The sequence below is a fragment of the Drosophila pseudoobscura genome, chromosome X (genome assembly GCF_009870125.1).
Source record: "Drosophila pseudoobscura strain MV-25-SWS-2005 chromosome X, UCI_Dpse_MV25, whole genome shotgun sequence".
NCBI lineage: Eukaryota > Metazoa > Arthropoda > Insecta > Diptera > Drosophilidae > Drosophila > Drosophila pseudoobscura.
In genome coordinates this window covers 12,076,918-12,091,102 of record NC_046683.1, presented here as the reverse complement: position 1 = coordinate 12,091,102, position 14,185 = coordinate 12,076,918, and the positions used below count along the sequence as shown (strand labels likewise).

Sequence of the window (14,185 nt, the reverse complement as noted above, 5' to 3'; positions counted from 1 at the left end):
TTATCTATGATAAACATAGTACAAACTATGCTGTGGCTTTAAATCCACCCACCGGGACTGGCACTGCCACTGCCACTGGCACCGTCACAGGAAGGAGGAAGTGTAAAGCAGAACCGCCACCGCCACCGCAACCGAAGCGACGGAAGATACAGTTCTTGTGCAATCCACCAACATCACAGTGGTGGCAAGAAATATTGAGCGGCACAAATCTCTTCTCCAGAGAACCTGATTGGCAAAATGTCACTCACGTGTCAGCGTTGAAATAATGAAAAGTCCAATGGGAGAATGATTTTAAACAGTAAATCAATTCGCCTATGGTAACATTTTAACAGAGAAAATCAATCTTCTACAGTATGGGAGGCCACACCCTGCACTCTTTCTTCTTATCTACCCCTTCTTTCGCTGGATATTCGTAACAATTTCCAAAGCAAACCCATAACCAAACCCAGGGTTAAATATTATTGGATTTTGCATTCAAAGCATGTCGCTAATACGCCAGCCCTTGCCTTCGAGACTATAATCAAATGTTACTTAATCCGAATTACACCGACACAGATACAGATACAGATACGGGTACAGAGACTACACGTACCCGTACGTAGATACATACAATTTGCAGTCCGTGCGTGTTTATTAATCAACAATTTAGTGGGTAAATATCATAAGATGCGCAGCCATCAATCAAGTTTCGATAGGAAAATCTCGAGGGGAAAATATAAATTCTTGAAAAAAGAAATCTGGGGAGAGGTTTCAGTTCCTCCCCTCCCCCCCATGAAGAGTTTTAGGCTCAGAAAATAATGAATAATTAATAATCCTTGTTCCGCTGGTATTTTTATTGCATTTTCTATCACTGAGAGTAGACGGCAATCGGTGTTTCTTCAATTCCAGATACTGCGGATGCACAATGCACACTTGCACACTTCATTGATCGCATAAATATCTGACAGATTGCCCCGGAACGGGGGGGAGGGGTATTGGGAAAGGGAAATGATGTGATATAAGGTTGTGGGTGGGGATGGATGGGGACTGACGTGATGCGATGTGACGATCGGCGGCAGTCGAAACGAGGCGAAACGAGGCGAAACGAGACGAAACGAGACGGGACGAGACACCTGCGCAAATCGAAACGGAAACCAAAAACCCATATACAATTATGGTTTCCTATATGTAAGCCTTGTCCTTCGGAATCTGTTTACTGTTTGGACGTGCGTTTTGTTTATAATTTTTAGAAATACCCTTTCAGATCTATCAGATGTATACCCTATTATTTTGCATAAAGGGTATGCCAACAGAGCTGTTGGAGACGCCCGTTGAATGGGTGGTTAGGCGAGAGAGGGCGCAAAGAGAGAGCGAACGAGAGATTGGGAACAGTAAGAGAAGAACCGCAAGAGAGCCTCTGCTTCTCTGGGTGGCAGCGGCGTTACGCCTGCGCTGAATACGCCAAAGATTAAGGGCACCGAGGGAGCGGCGCGGCTGCGAAGAAACAGCAAGCGAAAGAACAGAAGAATAACAACCGTTGCTTGGCAGCAGCAGCATTAGGTGACAGAGAGAGAGAGAGAGAGAGGTGGCTAATGCGAATGCAAAGATGACGCACTCCCATTTCCCACCCTCTCCCCTCTCCATTTATGCTGCTGTCTGGCTGGCAAATTGTTATAAATAAACCATGGAATCATCCGTCTATATAGAGCACAGATGCCAAAAAAGCTGCGCCCACCACACGCACACACACACACACCACCCCCCCGAAGAACACCCAACCCATACCATACCCCATCCCACAGAACGGATATTGCATAAAATTTATAATCTCTATATATTACAGATATATATTTTAGATATATACTATTATTGTATATTGTGTGTGTCTGTTCTCTAGATCTAGATTGTGTTGTGCTTTTACCGAATCCAAATTGAAGAGCGATGAGACCTTCTTGATGAAGCCACCGCCGCCGCCTCCACCGCTGCCGCCGCCACTGGCACTATCCTGGCGCTTCTTTTTGCGTGTCGTCATGGCTGGGATGCGGGGTCAGAGCTTAGCTTTAGCTTGAGCTCTCGCTCTCTCCACACAAACACACCACACACACACACACACACACACACTGACAAATGCCGGGCGTGCGGTTTGTGTCTGGGTTTCTTCTCTTTAAAAGTTCTCTTCGCCGGGAACGTCGCCTCTTCTTATTTTGTTCAAGTATTTACTTTTGTTGTTGTTGTAGCTGTTGGCCGATTATTTAACCAATTTTAAAGGCTTTTCATTCACTGTTACTGCTGCTGCTGCTGCCGCCACGCACTAGATAAACAGAGATTCACACGCATCGAACATTACTTTCGATTCACTATATATATCCATATAGCCACAGCACTATTACTGGCGATCTCCCCGACAGACGCTGACCGAGTGTCGCATAAAATAATATTCACACACAATAAAAAAAAAAACACCAAACGAGAGCGGTAGCAGCTCTCTCTCTCTCTCTCTCTATGTCTGAGCGTCCAACAGTGAGCGAATGGAATGTCAAATACAACAGTGCGGCCGCCCGCCGCTACTGTTCTGCTGGCGCGACGCTTGAGCGTGAGAGAGAGAGAGTGAGAGCGTTGCCTTCTAATCACTATCACAGTCACACGCAAGCACTCATATGCATGTGTGTGCTCGCTTCAAATTATTTATTTATTTGTTTCTACAGTAAACGGCAAATAAAAAAGAACTCTGTAAGCAGCGGCACGCTCTCTACCGCTCTCTCTCACTCTCCCACTTTGTGGCTATTTTTTGCGCTATGAACACACACACGCAACACACATATTGACAGCCACATTCCAATGGATATGTGTGTGTATGTGTGAGCTAATGTTAAAACTTTTGTTGCTGTTGCTGGTGCTGGATAGCACGAAATGCACTTTGTTTGTGTTTCTGTTTTGGTATTTTACTTTGCGTGCACTTTCGCTTCTCTTCGCCGCGGTTCTTGTTTCTGTTTTAGCTTTAGCCGCTTTCCAGGTCACTCGCGGACATGTCTACGACTCCTATTTGGCACTAGAATTCGTGGTGCAGGTATTTCACACGCACACACATGCACGACCACACATGCAAATGTTCTAGCCCTAGCTCCTCTGCCTCTCTTTTCAACGTCTTCGCGTCTTGTTTTGTTGGCATTTTCCTCGGCCAGCCGACAGCTAGAGCTGGGAGAGCGATCGATCGATGGCTGGATGGGGGGCTGGTGAGTCAACCAGCGGCCATCACTATCACACATCGGAACTAAACTATCGCCAGCAAGCGGTCTATGCTTGGGTATGCGTAACTGGTCTGGTACACTTTCTGCCGCCTGGCAATGCCACCACCACCGCTCGCTCGCTCACGTATGTGATGGATTTTCTGGCCAGGCAGCCACTCCCGCAATTCCGCGCTACAACTTACTAAATTGCGACCTGCGACTCTCTCGACTGACTCGAACACACACGAAAATGTTTTACATTTTAATACACGGCCTCTGACGAATGCCCGCACGCAAAAAACAAAATAACAAAAAAACACACCCAACACAGAGAGACCGACGAATTAAATTGAGAGTGCACAACACTAACTGCGCACCGATTTGCAGCACTGATCGTTAGCGATCATTAGAGTTGCCTACCGATACATCGAAACTCCAGCTGCAGAGACCAATCGATAGGCTGATCTTGGCTCCGCATTTGAAATGAATGGCGGGAAATGAGAGCAAAATTCAAAAATAACCAAGCAACGAATGTTAGATAAAACGGAATACAAACCATACAGCATGGAAATAATAAATGCAAATAACAAATACGAAACAAAACGTATATTTTTGAAATTTATATATTTTACAAAATAATTTGCTCTTCTTTTTATCTGATTTTGGAAGAAAAAAAGCATTAATATAACAAAAATCATGCAAAAACTTAAGATTAATTTTGAAAAATGAAGGAACAATCAGCAGATTATAGTCGCGCACTTTGAAATAGGGAAAATAATGGCAATCCTGAAAGAGATGTCGATTGGATTGGATCTAGGATTTAAATTTAAAGACAGCTTCAAATTGTTATGATCCATAAAATCTAAATCAAATTTATATCTCGTTCTGGAACACCTTCAATGTGATTTGGTGCCAAAAGCGCGCTTAAAATTGATTTTTTATTTTTTTTTGGTTCACCAACACTCCGCTGCCGGAAACGGAAACGAGCCAAGCGTCGGAGCCCCCCAAACAAGCGCTGGCGTTAGCACAGGCTGTGGGTGGGGTAAGAAGAAATAAGTGGCAATTTATAAGAGACCGAGAGAGAGAGAGAGGAGGGCGGCGCCTAATTAAGTACAGCAAACGGTTTCTCCCACTTCCCCTTCCGCTATGGCCACGCTCTAGGAGGCCCCTCTCTCCTCCTCTCTGCCCTCCTCTGCTGGCAATTAAGTGGACTCGAAAGCGCGCTTAAGCATTTTATGCCGGTAAGGGCGCTGCTGCTGCTGCTGCTGCTGCAACAAAGCACTGTCGCTGGTGTTGGTGTTGATGTTGTTGGTGCGTTGGTGTTGATGAAGACTGTGCATGTGGATGATGCATTGTGGGTTGTGGTATGTCTGTATCTGTATCTGTGTGTGTTGTGTCCAGGTGTTAGTTGCAGCATAGTCTTTGGGAATGGCATAAGTGGCATTAAAATTGCATCGACTTACGGTCTGGGACCCGCTCCTGGCCGATGTCGTGGATTGTGACTGCGGTATCTGCTGCTGCTGCGGAGATCGGGAGCTGCGCACCTGCTGCTGATTCTCGGCCGGCAAATCCTTGGCATTCTCCGTGTCGGATTCGATGCGCATGCGCTGGTTCTGTGTGATAGATAGATAGATGAACGCATAGATTGTTAATTGGTTGGGTACAAAAACCATATACACAAGATCATCCCACGTTTAACACCCCTTATTCACCCACCCATTCACTCCTCTTTCTGGCACTTACATTGGCACAGCAGCAGGCATACCGCGACCCACCGCAACCCCCAGACTCCTTTTTCTCCTCTTTCTTTTCCAGTGCACGCGATTGATGTTGCTGTTGCTGTTGCTGCAACATTGGTTGTTGCTGCTGCTGCTGTTGCTGCGGCCCTGCCGTCAGCTGCTGCCGGCGACGTCGGCGCATGCGTACCGGCGACCGGGAACCCATATAATTAGAGAAACGGCGCCGCGAGTGCCGCACAATCGATACCCAGTCAATCATTTCTAGTTTGCTTGTTTTTAACACCGGCTTTCAGCAAATAACGGTGTTCTACAAAAATCGGTGGTTAACGGTTCCTGCTTTTATTTTGTACAAAATTCCCTTTGTGCGTTTTTCGGTTTTCTTAAGAGAGACAGTCGGAAGAAATAATGAAGAGAAGCGATGCTAAAGACCGAGAGAGAGAGAAAGAGAAACTATGAAAGTCCTGCTTTGCTTTTGGGAGGAAGAGCGTTCCGTTTGCTTTGCTCTCTTGGGAGGAAGAACAGAGCTTTTTCTGATCAAAGCTTAGCTTCTTGGGCTGCGAGCGGAAGAGAGCGTGGGCTGAGAGCCCACTGCTTTCAGTGGGAGGAAGACAAGCGATTCGTACAAAAGTTTATTCGACTTCAGTGAGAGATACGGTACACGATACTGAACGCTGCCGCTGCCATCAGTGGGAGGGAGAGAAGCTTTGCCTAAGTTTCTATGGCCCGCTGCTTGTGACAGGAAGATACAAATCTCAGTGACAAAACCAACGAAAAAGTTCTGTTATCAAAGAGAGGGATGACAAAAACACCCGGTTAAAGTTCGTCGACTGGAGGGGGATGGAGGCGGAAGCGATAGCAACAAGTTACAGAGTAGGATACACAGCGCCTGGAATGATGCTGGAATGCTTCAAAGCGAACTGGAAGGTCGCCCCCAGGCACCCTGACATCTTCATCGTGCGAGTATCTGTATCTGTATCTGAATCTGTGTGCATGTGTACATGTGTGTGTGTATGCCGCTGTCCCCTTTCTCACGCACCCACACTCTCAGGGAACGCACATCAAATGGAAATCCGTTTGCCATTTCAATTTTTTGCGACCCAGTGTACACTGTTCAGCCAAGTAATTGCCTGCTCTTGTTCTTTCTCTCTCTCTCTCTCTCTCTCTCTGTCCCACACACACGCACAAACACCCACACACATATGTACACTCCTAGTAGTATTTTCCCAAGGCCTGCCATTGCTACAGAGATCTTTTTGTTTTTGTTTTTGCTTTATTTTGTTTACAGTTGGATGAAACATCTATGCGCCAGAGTGCAAAATAGACATTTTTGTTGTTTTTGTCTTTGGCAAAGATCAGATGCTGCAGCCTTTCTACCCCTCCCCCTGGCCGTGCCACATGTACCACCCTTACAACCCCAACAAAACATCCATCTCTGATATCCCATGCCTTCCTCCGCTCAAAATTTGGAACCCTTTCCATCTGTCTTTACAAAAAAGAACTCTTTGTATGGATTTTGGGCAAAATCCGAATCAGTTTTGTTCACCAAATTGATTTAACTGAAGACCATCTGGCAGCAGATAGGAAACATGTGCAAACGGTGAATATATTTGAATTAAAGTATACTAGTTTTTGGTCTTTCTTTGCCTTAATGTTCGAACAGCTTTATAGCCATTTGTGAAATAAAATTCTTGTGGCAAACCCTCCTAGACGGGGAGGGATGTTCCCTTAACTGAAAGGCACTACTTTCGGGGCATGAAAAAATGCAAAAAAATTAACAATAACTGAAATTGGACTCTTATTTATAAATTTCTGTTGAGAATTTGACTAAATATCGCACTTAATTTGCTTCTAAATGTTAGATTCAATTGTCATTAAATTGGTATACGTTTTGAAATAGTAACATGCGTTTGCTAGGACTTCTATGACTAGTTGCATCTCGTTTATGTTTTCGAAAAAGACTAACCAAAATGGGAGAATGGATATGTGGGGTAGTTGTGTCTAAAACTACCAATGCCATATATAATTATGGCCGGTAAAGGTTAAGAACTACTTTATATGATGAGTTTCCTATTCTTGGTACAGTTGTGGGCTTTACGAGGCTGTCAAATCACACATGAAGCGGATAAGAGGTACACCTTCCACCTGTACACACTATCCATGTGCTATGTGCATCATAATGATGTTCCCCTAACTGAAAGGCACTGTCTTTCCATTCTTCCAACAACTACAACATGTGGCGGGGATGTGGGCCTGAGATTGTTGGCCACACCATATGCAAAATGGTCAAGCAGATGGTTGGGGATATTCCGAAAGGTATTTGGCAGGAAAGATTCAAATCAAAGACGGCAAAACAGCAGAGAACGGAAAGGTAAAGGTAACAAAGGAGAGGACGTATGTATGTACATACATACAACGGAAGAAAAGTCAAAAAGTAGCAAAAAAGAAAGCAAGCCAATGCTGCCAAAATAAATAGATTGATATATTGTTGTTTCTTTTCTTGTTTCTTGTTGCTTTAACGATGTTTTCCAATGCCAGGCGACGGATCGGGTCCGTGAGACATGAATGAAAAAACTCGGAAGAAAACTCAAAGAGTGGGAGTGGGGGTGGGGAGTGCGGGGAAAGTTAATGAAAACAAGCAAAAGCAAAAGCAAAACACACAACGGAAAACATACTAAAAAGTTAAGAGAATATTAAACAAGCGGCAGGCGGCAGACGGCAGGCAGTGCCCTGAGGGAAGGCCGGACACTGTCGGAGGGAGGGGGGCAACGCGTATACGTAATATTTGGAAACCTGCCTGAAACAATGCCACCCTCCTCTCCCCACCCCCCACATTCTTCCCCTCCCCCTAGCATAGCACACTTTCTTACTGCTGTTGTTGTTCCTTTTGTACAAATTTTGTCTTACAAATTATGTAAAATGTTTGCTTTTTGGCGCCAAAACAAAGGAGTTGGAGAATGAACGGACATGAGTGATGGACACGCATATGCCGGGGAAGCCCACCATCACACACACTCACTCTGTGCGCTCTGCTAAAAAAAAAGGGAGAGAGAGAGTGAAAGAAGAATAGAAACAGGTCGTCGAGCAAGCAGTGGAAGGTTCAGGAGACACGCGATAGTCGACCACAACACAAGGGTTAAGCCGCATGAGATGCGGCCAACTCACACACACACACATACAAAAACTCTGCTAAGAACAAGAAGCCGTCGAAGAAGTCGAGTCCAAAGGTAGAAACGTAGCGACAGGACAGCCAGACAGACAACAGACGAGGCGCGCCGCTATGCAAAGTTGAACACGACTCGACACGTCGACAGCACGACTGTTACTACCGCCTGCCGCCTGCCTGCTGCCTTCTATAAGTATCGCACGCCTCGCATCGTCTCGTCTCGCCTCGCCTCGCCTCGCATTCGCCATCGGAATCGAATCGCACATCATGGCACCCCGCAACCAGGCGTATGCCAGACGACACCCCTCCCCACCCTCCGCAAATAACCGAAAGCTTCAACCGTTCGGTCGGCGTCGCCAGGCAAAACAAAAGACCCAACAAAAACACAAAATATAGAAGAAGAACAAGAAAAAAAGCAGAGAAAATGGAAAAAGTCGACAGCAGAACCTTGGGTAATCGTTCATTGGTTGAGGCCGGTTCCCCACCCCCCTGATAACAGCATCCTTATGCAGGAGGCGGGGTTTGTCACCCACTCCCATAAAATGCGTCCCACTGTGTACCCAACGCGTGGGGGGGACGCGTTGGTGTGGGCGGAGATCCCCGCCAGCTGGCGCTGCCTGTCTACCGTTTAACCGGTAGCCCCGTTTACCGTTTACCGATTTCTAACATTTCGCCGTTTCATCGTTTCATCGTTTGTCGTCTGTCGTTTATCGTGCAGTACGCATGTCCCGCGACGCGATGGGAAGCAAACAAGGCAAGGCAGGGAGACGAATGAGTGGGACGTGACCAGGACCAGGACCAGGACGAGGAGAGAGAGAGAGAGCAAAAGGTTGTAAATCTGAACCTTTGTGTCTGCTTTTTAATGTGTAGGTGCATATAGCGTAAGCCGCCGCACAGAAAGCCCACAGAGGCAACGACCTGCTGGATACCCCTTAAAATATGGTCTGAGATACGGGTTTCGATTGATCTGATCTGTGATCAATACTCGAACAAACTATACCACAAACAAGATACCTCGACATTCCGAAAAGACAATATAAATAGTAAGACGAGTCCAAACGTCCATACATTTTTTGGTACACGATTCAAGGTACCTACCTCTCATCCCCATTCCACATTAATTATTTAATAATCCTACCAATAAAATGTCTAAAAACTCCAGACAACATGTGCTTCCTGTAAAGGGATCTAGCATCTTTTCGAATTAGAAACTAGACAAAAGAAATGATCATACAAAATAGAACATGTGTATTCTTGTTTGAAAAATGCATTACCTCTTCAGTGTTTTACCTACTACATTGCCTGCTAAGCAGTGCATTTTTCAATTGTGCAAGCGGCACCACCAATGTGTACACACCCCGCATTTAACTTAATCCCGAGGCTGGGTATCACAGAATAGAGAGTACTTTGTGATTGACGCTGCCTAAGCTAGCGCTCATCACCATCATTGGCACGTGCATAGCCATGGGAATGGGAATGGGGATGGGCATAAAGGGGGATAACCGTTGTCATAGCCACTTGAAGCCCTATCCATGGACAACCTCGAGTGCGGACATTCAGCTGGATGGAGGACCTTCCTCCTTCTCCTATTCGAGCGCGCCTTCGCCTTCAACCTCTCCTCTCTTAGGGCTCGCACTTAGGGCCGCCCCGAGGCATGTTCAAGAGATTTCAATTAGCTCTAGGGGAATCAATTGAGTCTGTTCTCGATGATAATATGGCGGGGGACCTAGTTAGCCTTAAGAGTAACAAATCCAACAAGACGAGTTCGATGTTTAAGATTAAAACTAGTACTTTATGCTCCGAACCCATCCCCTTTTACCCATTAACAAACTGCAAATTGCGCTGCAAACTGCATAGAAAGTAACCGAGGGGATCTGCTGCATGACGCGCAACATGTGTAACCAAACTGGTAGCAGAAAAGTACAATTAAAGTGCGAAACCCTCGAAAGTTCTGGAAGAACTATGTAGATTTCCATTGGGCCTCCAATTGCTATACAAATCGTAAAAGGTACATCTATACTTCATGGCCAGTGGCGCAGCCTAAAGTAAGTCTCAAACAAGTCTTACATATTCTTACGCATGGCAGCCTAGAGAAAAAGCTGAAATTAGCAGAAGATTTTCAGATTTCCAACAACTTTCTAGGAGTATTTTCAAGGCAAGAATTAACTTAAATCAGCATTCATAGTCCAGACCAGACAGTCACAGTCCCCAACAGACTTTTCATAAACTTAGTCACAAAACTCTAGAGCCCAGCCGCTAATACATTTCTCAAAAGCTAGTAAAAAAGCGTACTACCTTAACCCTAAGAGTATACTAGTTCTAATCGTATTTTGATGATCATAACTTTTAGATTTAAACATGTCTTCATATGCCCAAAGTTTTTCCGATAAATCAAGGCTTAGACTGTGTCATATTAGCTCCATTGTAAGCCCCTCCCGGAGTCGATAACTCATCCATAAAGATCGCCGATTCCTCAGAACTCAACTCAATTTTAAATGTTTTCATGTGAATGGCGTAAAAGCTGAATATCAATCGATTGTATATACAAATGTTCTCAGGTGCTTTCTATGACTTATAGTCCGACAAAAAGCATGATCAACGCTTAGATATTGCAGAGTTATCTACTGATCTATGATGGAGGGATGTATGTATGTATAATGAATGATAATATGTATAGTAATGGGTTATGGGTTATGGGTAATGGATAATGGTATGGGGGTGTAGTATGTATGTATGTATCTTACCAAAATCTCTTCCAATTCATTTTTAAATGTTCTGCTGAGGGCCTCGGCATGCGCTTGGGCATTTGTATTGATATTATTCACAATTTGATTTTGATTGAGTGCTGATTGATTGAGAGTCTGATTGGATGATGCATCGTTGGTAAACTCATAGACACAATTGCGATTTAGGTTTGTTGTTGTTGTCTTTATAAACTGTGTGAATAGTTGTTTCAGGATAGTAATAGTAGTAGTAGTAGTAGTAGTAGTAGTAAGCATGGAGTGGAAGAAGAGAAGAATATATAGAGAACAGTATAGAGTATAGCAGAGAGCTGAATGGCAGAGCAGATGTTAGATATAGCATATAGTAGTAGTAGTAGTACGAATAGTAAAGCAATAGCCAATGACGATCCGATGGATGTAAAACTCATAAGATAATTTCATGAAATGATACTCGTATTTGCAATGAAATTTGGTAAACGAAAATCTGAAATCGAATGCATTTTTTGGTAAACGTAAATCATATGTATGCACACTCCTTCCTTCATTTACATATGTATCTTCCAGCCCAAAAAAAGAACACACACGCACAATATATATATATGTACTTTCTACATCGTTCTGGAGTCCAGTCCATCGTACTCTCCATGGAATATAATGTGCACTTACATCGGCTATCTTAACGGCCTGGCCATCCTTCTCCCATTTGGTTGCTATCTGCAAGGTCTCCGCTGTCTTTTGCTGTATGCTCTTTGAGTCATCCAATAAGGTCAATTCATAGAATTCTTGTATATCTGCAAATACAAATACAAAGCACCAATTAGTTATCTGTCTAGGAGATTGGATATTAAATGAAATACGTATCTTAGTATCTTAAAACTGAACTAAGATCCATCCGATGAATGCTGGATGGGATGAATACCATATCCATATAACCATACCATATATCAGAATCTTTACATCGAAACATGATCTGCCTATGTATCTTAAAAGTATACACTTAAAAGCGAGCTGATCTAGCATTAGTAGGGCTCGAAAGCCAGGTGTTCAAAGAGCCAAAAGGATCTTAATTGTATGATTCTGAAACCGCTCCTTTCTGGCTAGATATAATCTGCACACGAATTCAATTAATGAAGACTTGTCAAAGCCATCCCTAAGATATATCTATATCTATGGTTTCTCATAGCAAAAATCTACATAGATACAGTATTTGAGTGAATCTATTTATAGAATTGCACTTTTCATGTATTGTATGAATTAAAAATTAATATGTCCAAAGAATAGCATACTAAGAAACGTAATAAACAGGGTAAGCATGGACAAAACAATACCCGATTTGTAGGGAAGTCCTTGTCGATCTGTTTATAGCTATTCAACAACTTTTAAATGGAGCTCCAGTGGCAGTGCAGAGATAATCTTCCACTACTATACTCGCCATTTCACATTCATTATAAAATCTTACGAATTTAATTTGTTAACTAACGGCTAAATAATAGTTGAAAGATTGATCATTAAGATTCCATTTCCAATGGGATATAAACCATTTCCTATTAAATATTAAGATTCCATGATTCCATATTAGTTTTTTATAAAACTTAAACAGCCTTCAAAGCATAAATATGTAGTTTCTTAGATGCCCAAGTCCTGGACCGTTGACCGCATCGATGTGCACGATTTCCCCTTGCCCCAGTCGGTCAAGGTAGGTGGCACACGACAGAGAAGCCGGATCACCGCTCAGCAGAGAAATCGATTTGCTGCGCTTTTAATAGGGTTTCCATTCAATTGAGATGTTAATCCTTAATCCTATATTGACGGATGGTAGCCATACAACAGAAGACCTTTGGAGCTGCCTTGAATTTATAAATCTAGATGAATGTCGTCGGTGGTCATGAGGCTGCTCTGAGATGTCGCGGCCAGTGCCGGATGTCTTCTGTTTGCGGAACACTGAACGACCGTCGTACTGGCGTCTACGGACCAGTTAAAGATCCAGGGAGCACAGCCAGGCTTTGGACTGGAGAGACGCATTCCCTTATATATGTATATCCATCGTTTGTCCATGAGGATGGCCTTGCGCATCGCCTCGTCGTCATCGTAGGCCTCCTTCACTAAGATCAGCTGGCGATAGATCCCATACATCCCAGAATATCCTTAGGCGTCCGATGATCCTGCCGCAGAGTCATCTCTTCTGGGCAGAGGACATCCAATGCTATGAGTAAATTCCAATTTTATGTTCCCAGTTTCTGTAAGCAAAGAACTTTGTTATTTTTGTGTTCGAATCCGACTATTAATTGAGTCACTTACCCTCTGATAGAGATGAACTCCTGGCAGTAGTCATCCAACCGCTTCGGGGAGTCTGTTTGGAGCCAACTCAGGAAAAGATTATCCCTCTTTACTTAAAAACTGAAGCCAAGCGGAGAGAGACAGTGATAGAGGGACAGGGAATATCCCCATTATCCCACACTTAAGCCCCCAATCCGCCAGCCCGAAACCAGAGAACCCGACAGCAGATTCCCTGATTCTTGAGTAAACAATGAACGCACCCCACAACAATGGTATGGACTGAGTGGCCAAAGTAGCAGCGTGGTTAATAAAGTTGAAAACATTGAATACAGATAGCGTGGAGCATGGATAACGTGGAATGCATCCGAATGAATAAATAAACAGCAACGCTCACGGGGGCTTTGGCTACCCCCCACGAGACGTGCAGGCAACGCCACCTCTTGGCATGAAGGGGTCTGCGGCTGTCACACTCACTTGAAACTGTTCTTGACTCTGGATTGCTGCTTAGAGCAGAGGGTTTAGAGGGTGTCTTATGTCGTAAATACTAAAACGTCCTGTGAGGCAATGTACTGAAATTGTTGTACCACCGAAAAACACTTCTTAATAACAGGTTTCCATTGCTTTTAGATTCCCTAAAATAGAGTATACAGATCTTTGTCATGGATATTGATGAAATATTGAACGATTTTATGTAATAACAGGCAAAATTCATAACTTTAATATAAGTATTCTATAAGTTGTATGAGTATTCTAGTATAGTGTCGCGGCACGTGTGCCTCGACTCTTAACAAAAGGACTCTGGTTAACCCCCAAAAAGGGCCTTAAAACAGGACTTGAATTCAATTTTAAGATGAAATCAATAACTAAAAATTAAACGATTTCCATAAGAAATTCTTTCTCTAACTTTTTATATACCTCGATTTCAGAGGTCTCTCTTCTGAGCAATACTTTTTCCAGTCTTAAGCAAGTGTCGTAGTCACGCGCTCATCTCTAGCTTGTGTTGATTATTGAAAAGCTCCCTTGCCGTCTCTCATCTGTGCCCCCCGCTGGATGGAAATTGCGCTGGTGCGGTAGCAA

The 14,185-nt window shown here is 43.9% G+C and overlaps 1 protein-coding gene across 40 annotated transcripts in view; it reads right to left on the bottom strand.

Annotated features, from left to right (window-relative positions):
* dlg1 (discs large 1) overlaps positions 1-14,185 on the bottom strand; it is a 47,026-nt gene that overhangs the window by 17,523 nt on the left and 15,318 nt on the right. For 22 of the 40 annotated variants that reach the window (XM_033385304.1, XM_033385306.1, XM_033385301.1 and 19 more), the window contains 3 exons: positions 11,498-11,622; positions 10,853-11,044; positions 4,670-4,819 (listed from right to left, as the gene is read on the bottom strand). In XM_033385304.1, the coding sequence (XP_033241195.1) occupies positions 4,670-4,819; positions 10,853-11,044; positions 11,498-11,622 (467 nt within the window). Of the gene's footprint in view, positions 1-1,900; positions 2,291-2,925; positions 3,219-3,409; positions 3,598-4,669; positions 4,820-4,949; positions 5,220-10,852; positions 11,045-11,497; positions 11,623-14,185 lie in introns of those variants that run through there. The other 18 variants (XM_033385308.1, XM_033385325.1, XM_033385310.1 and 15 more) reach the window with 8 other exon arrangements.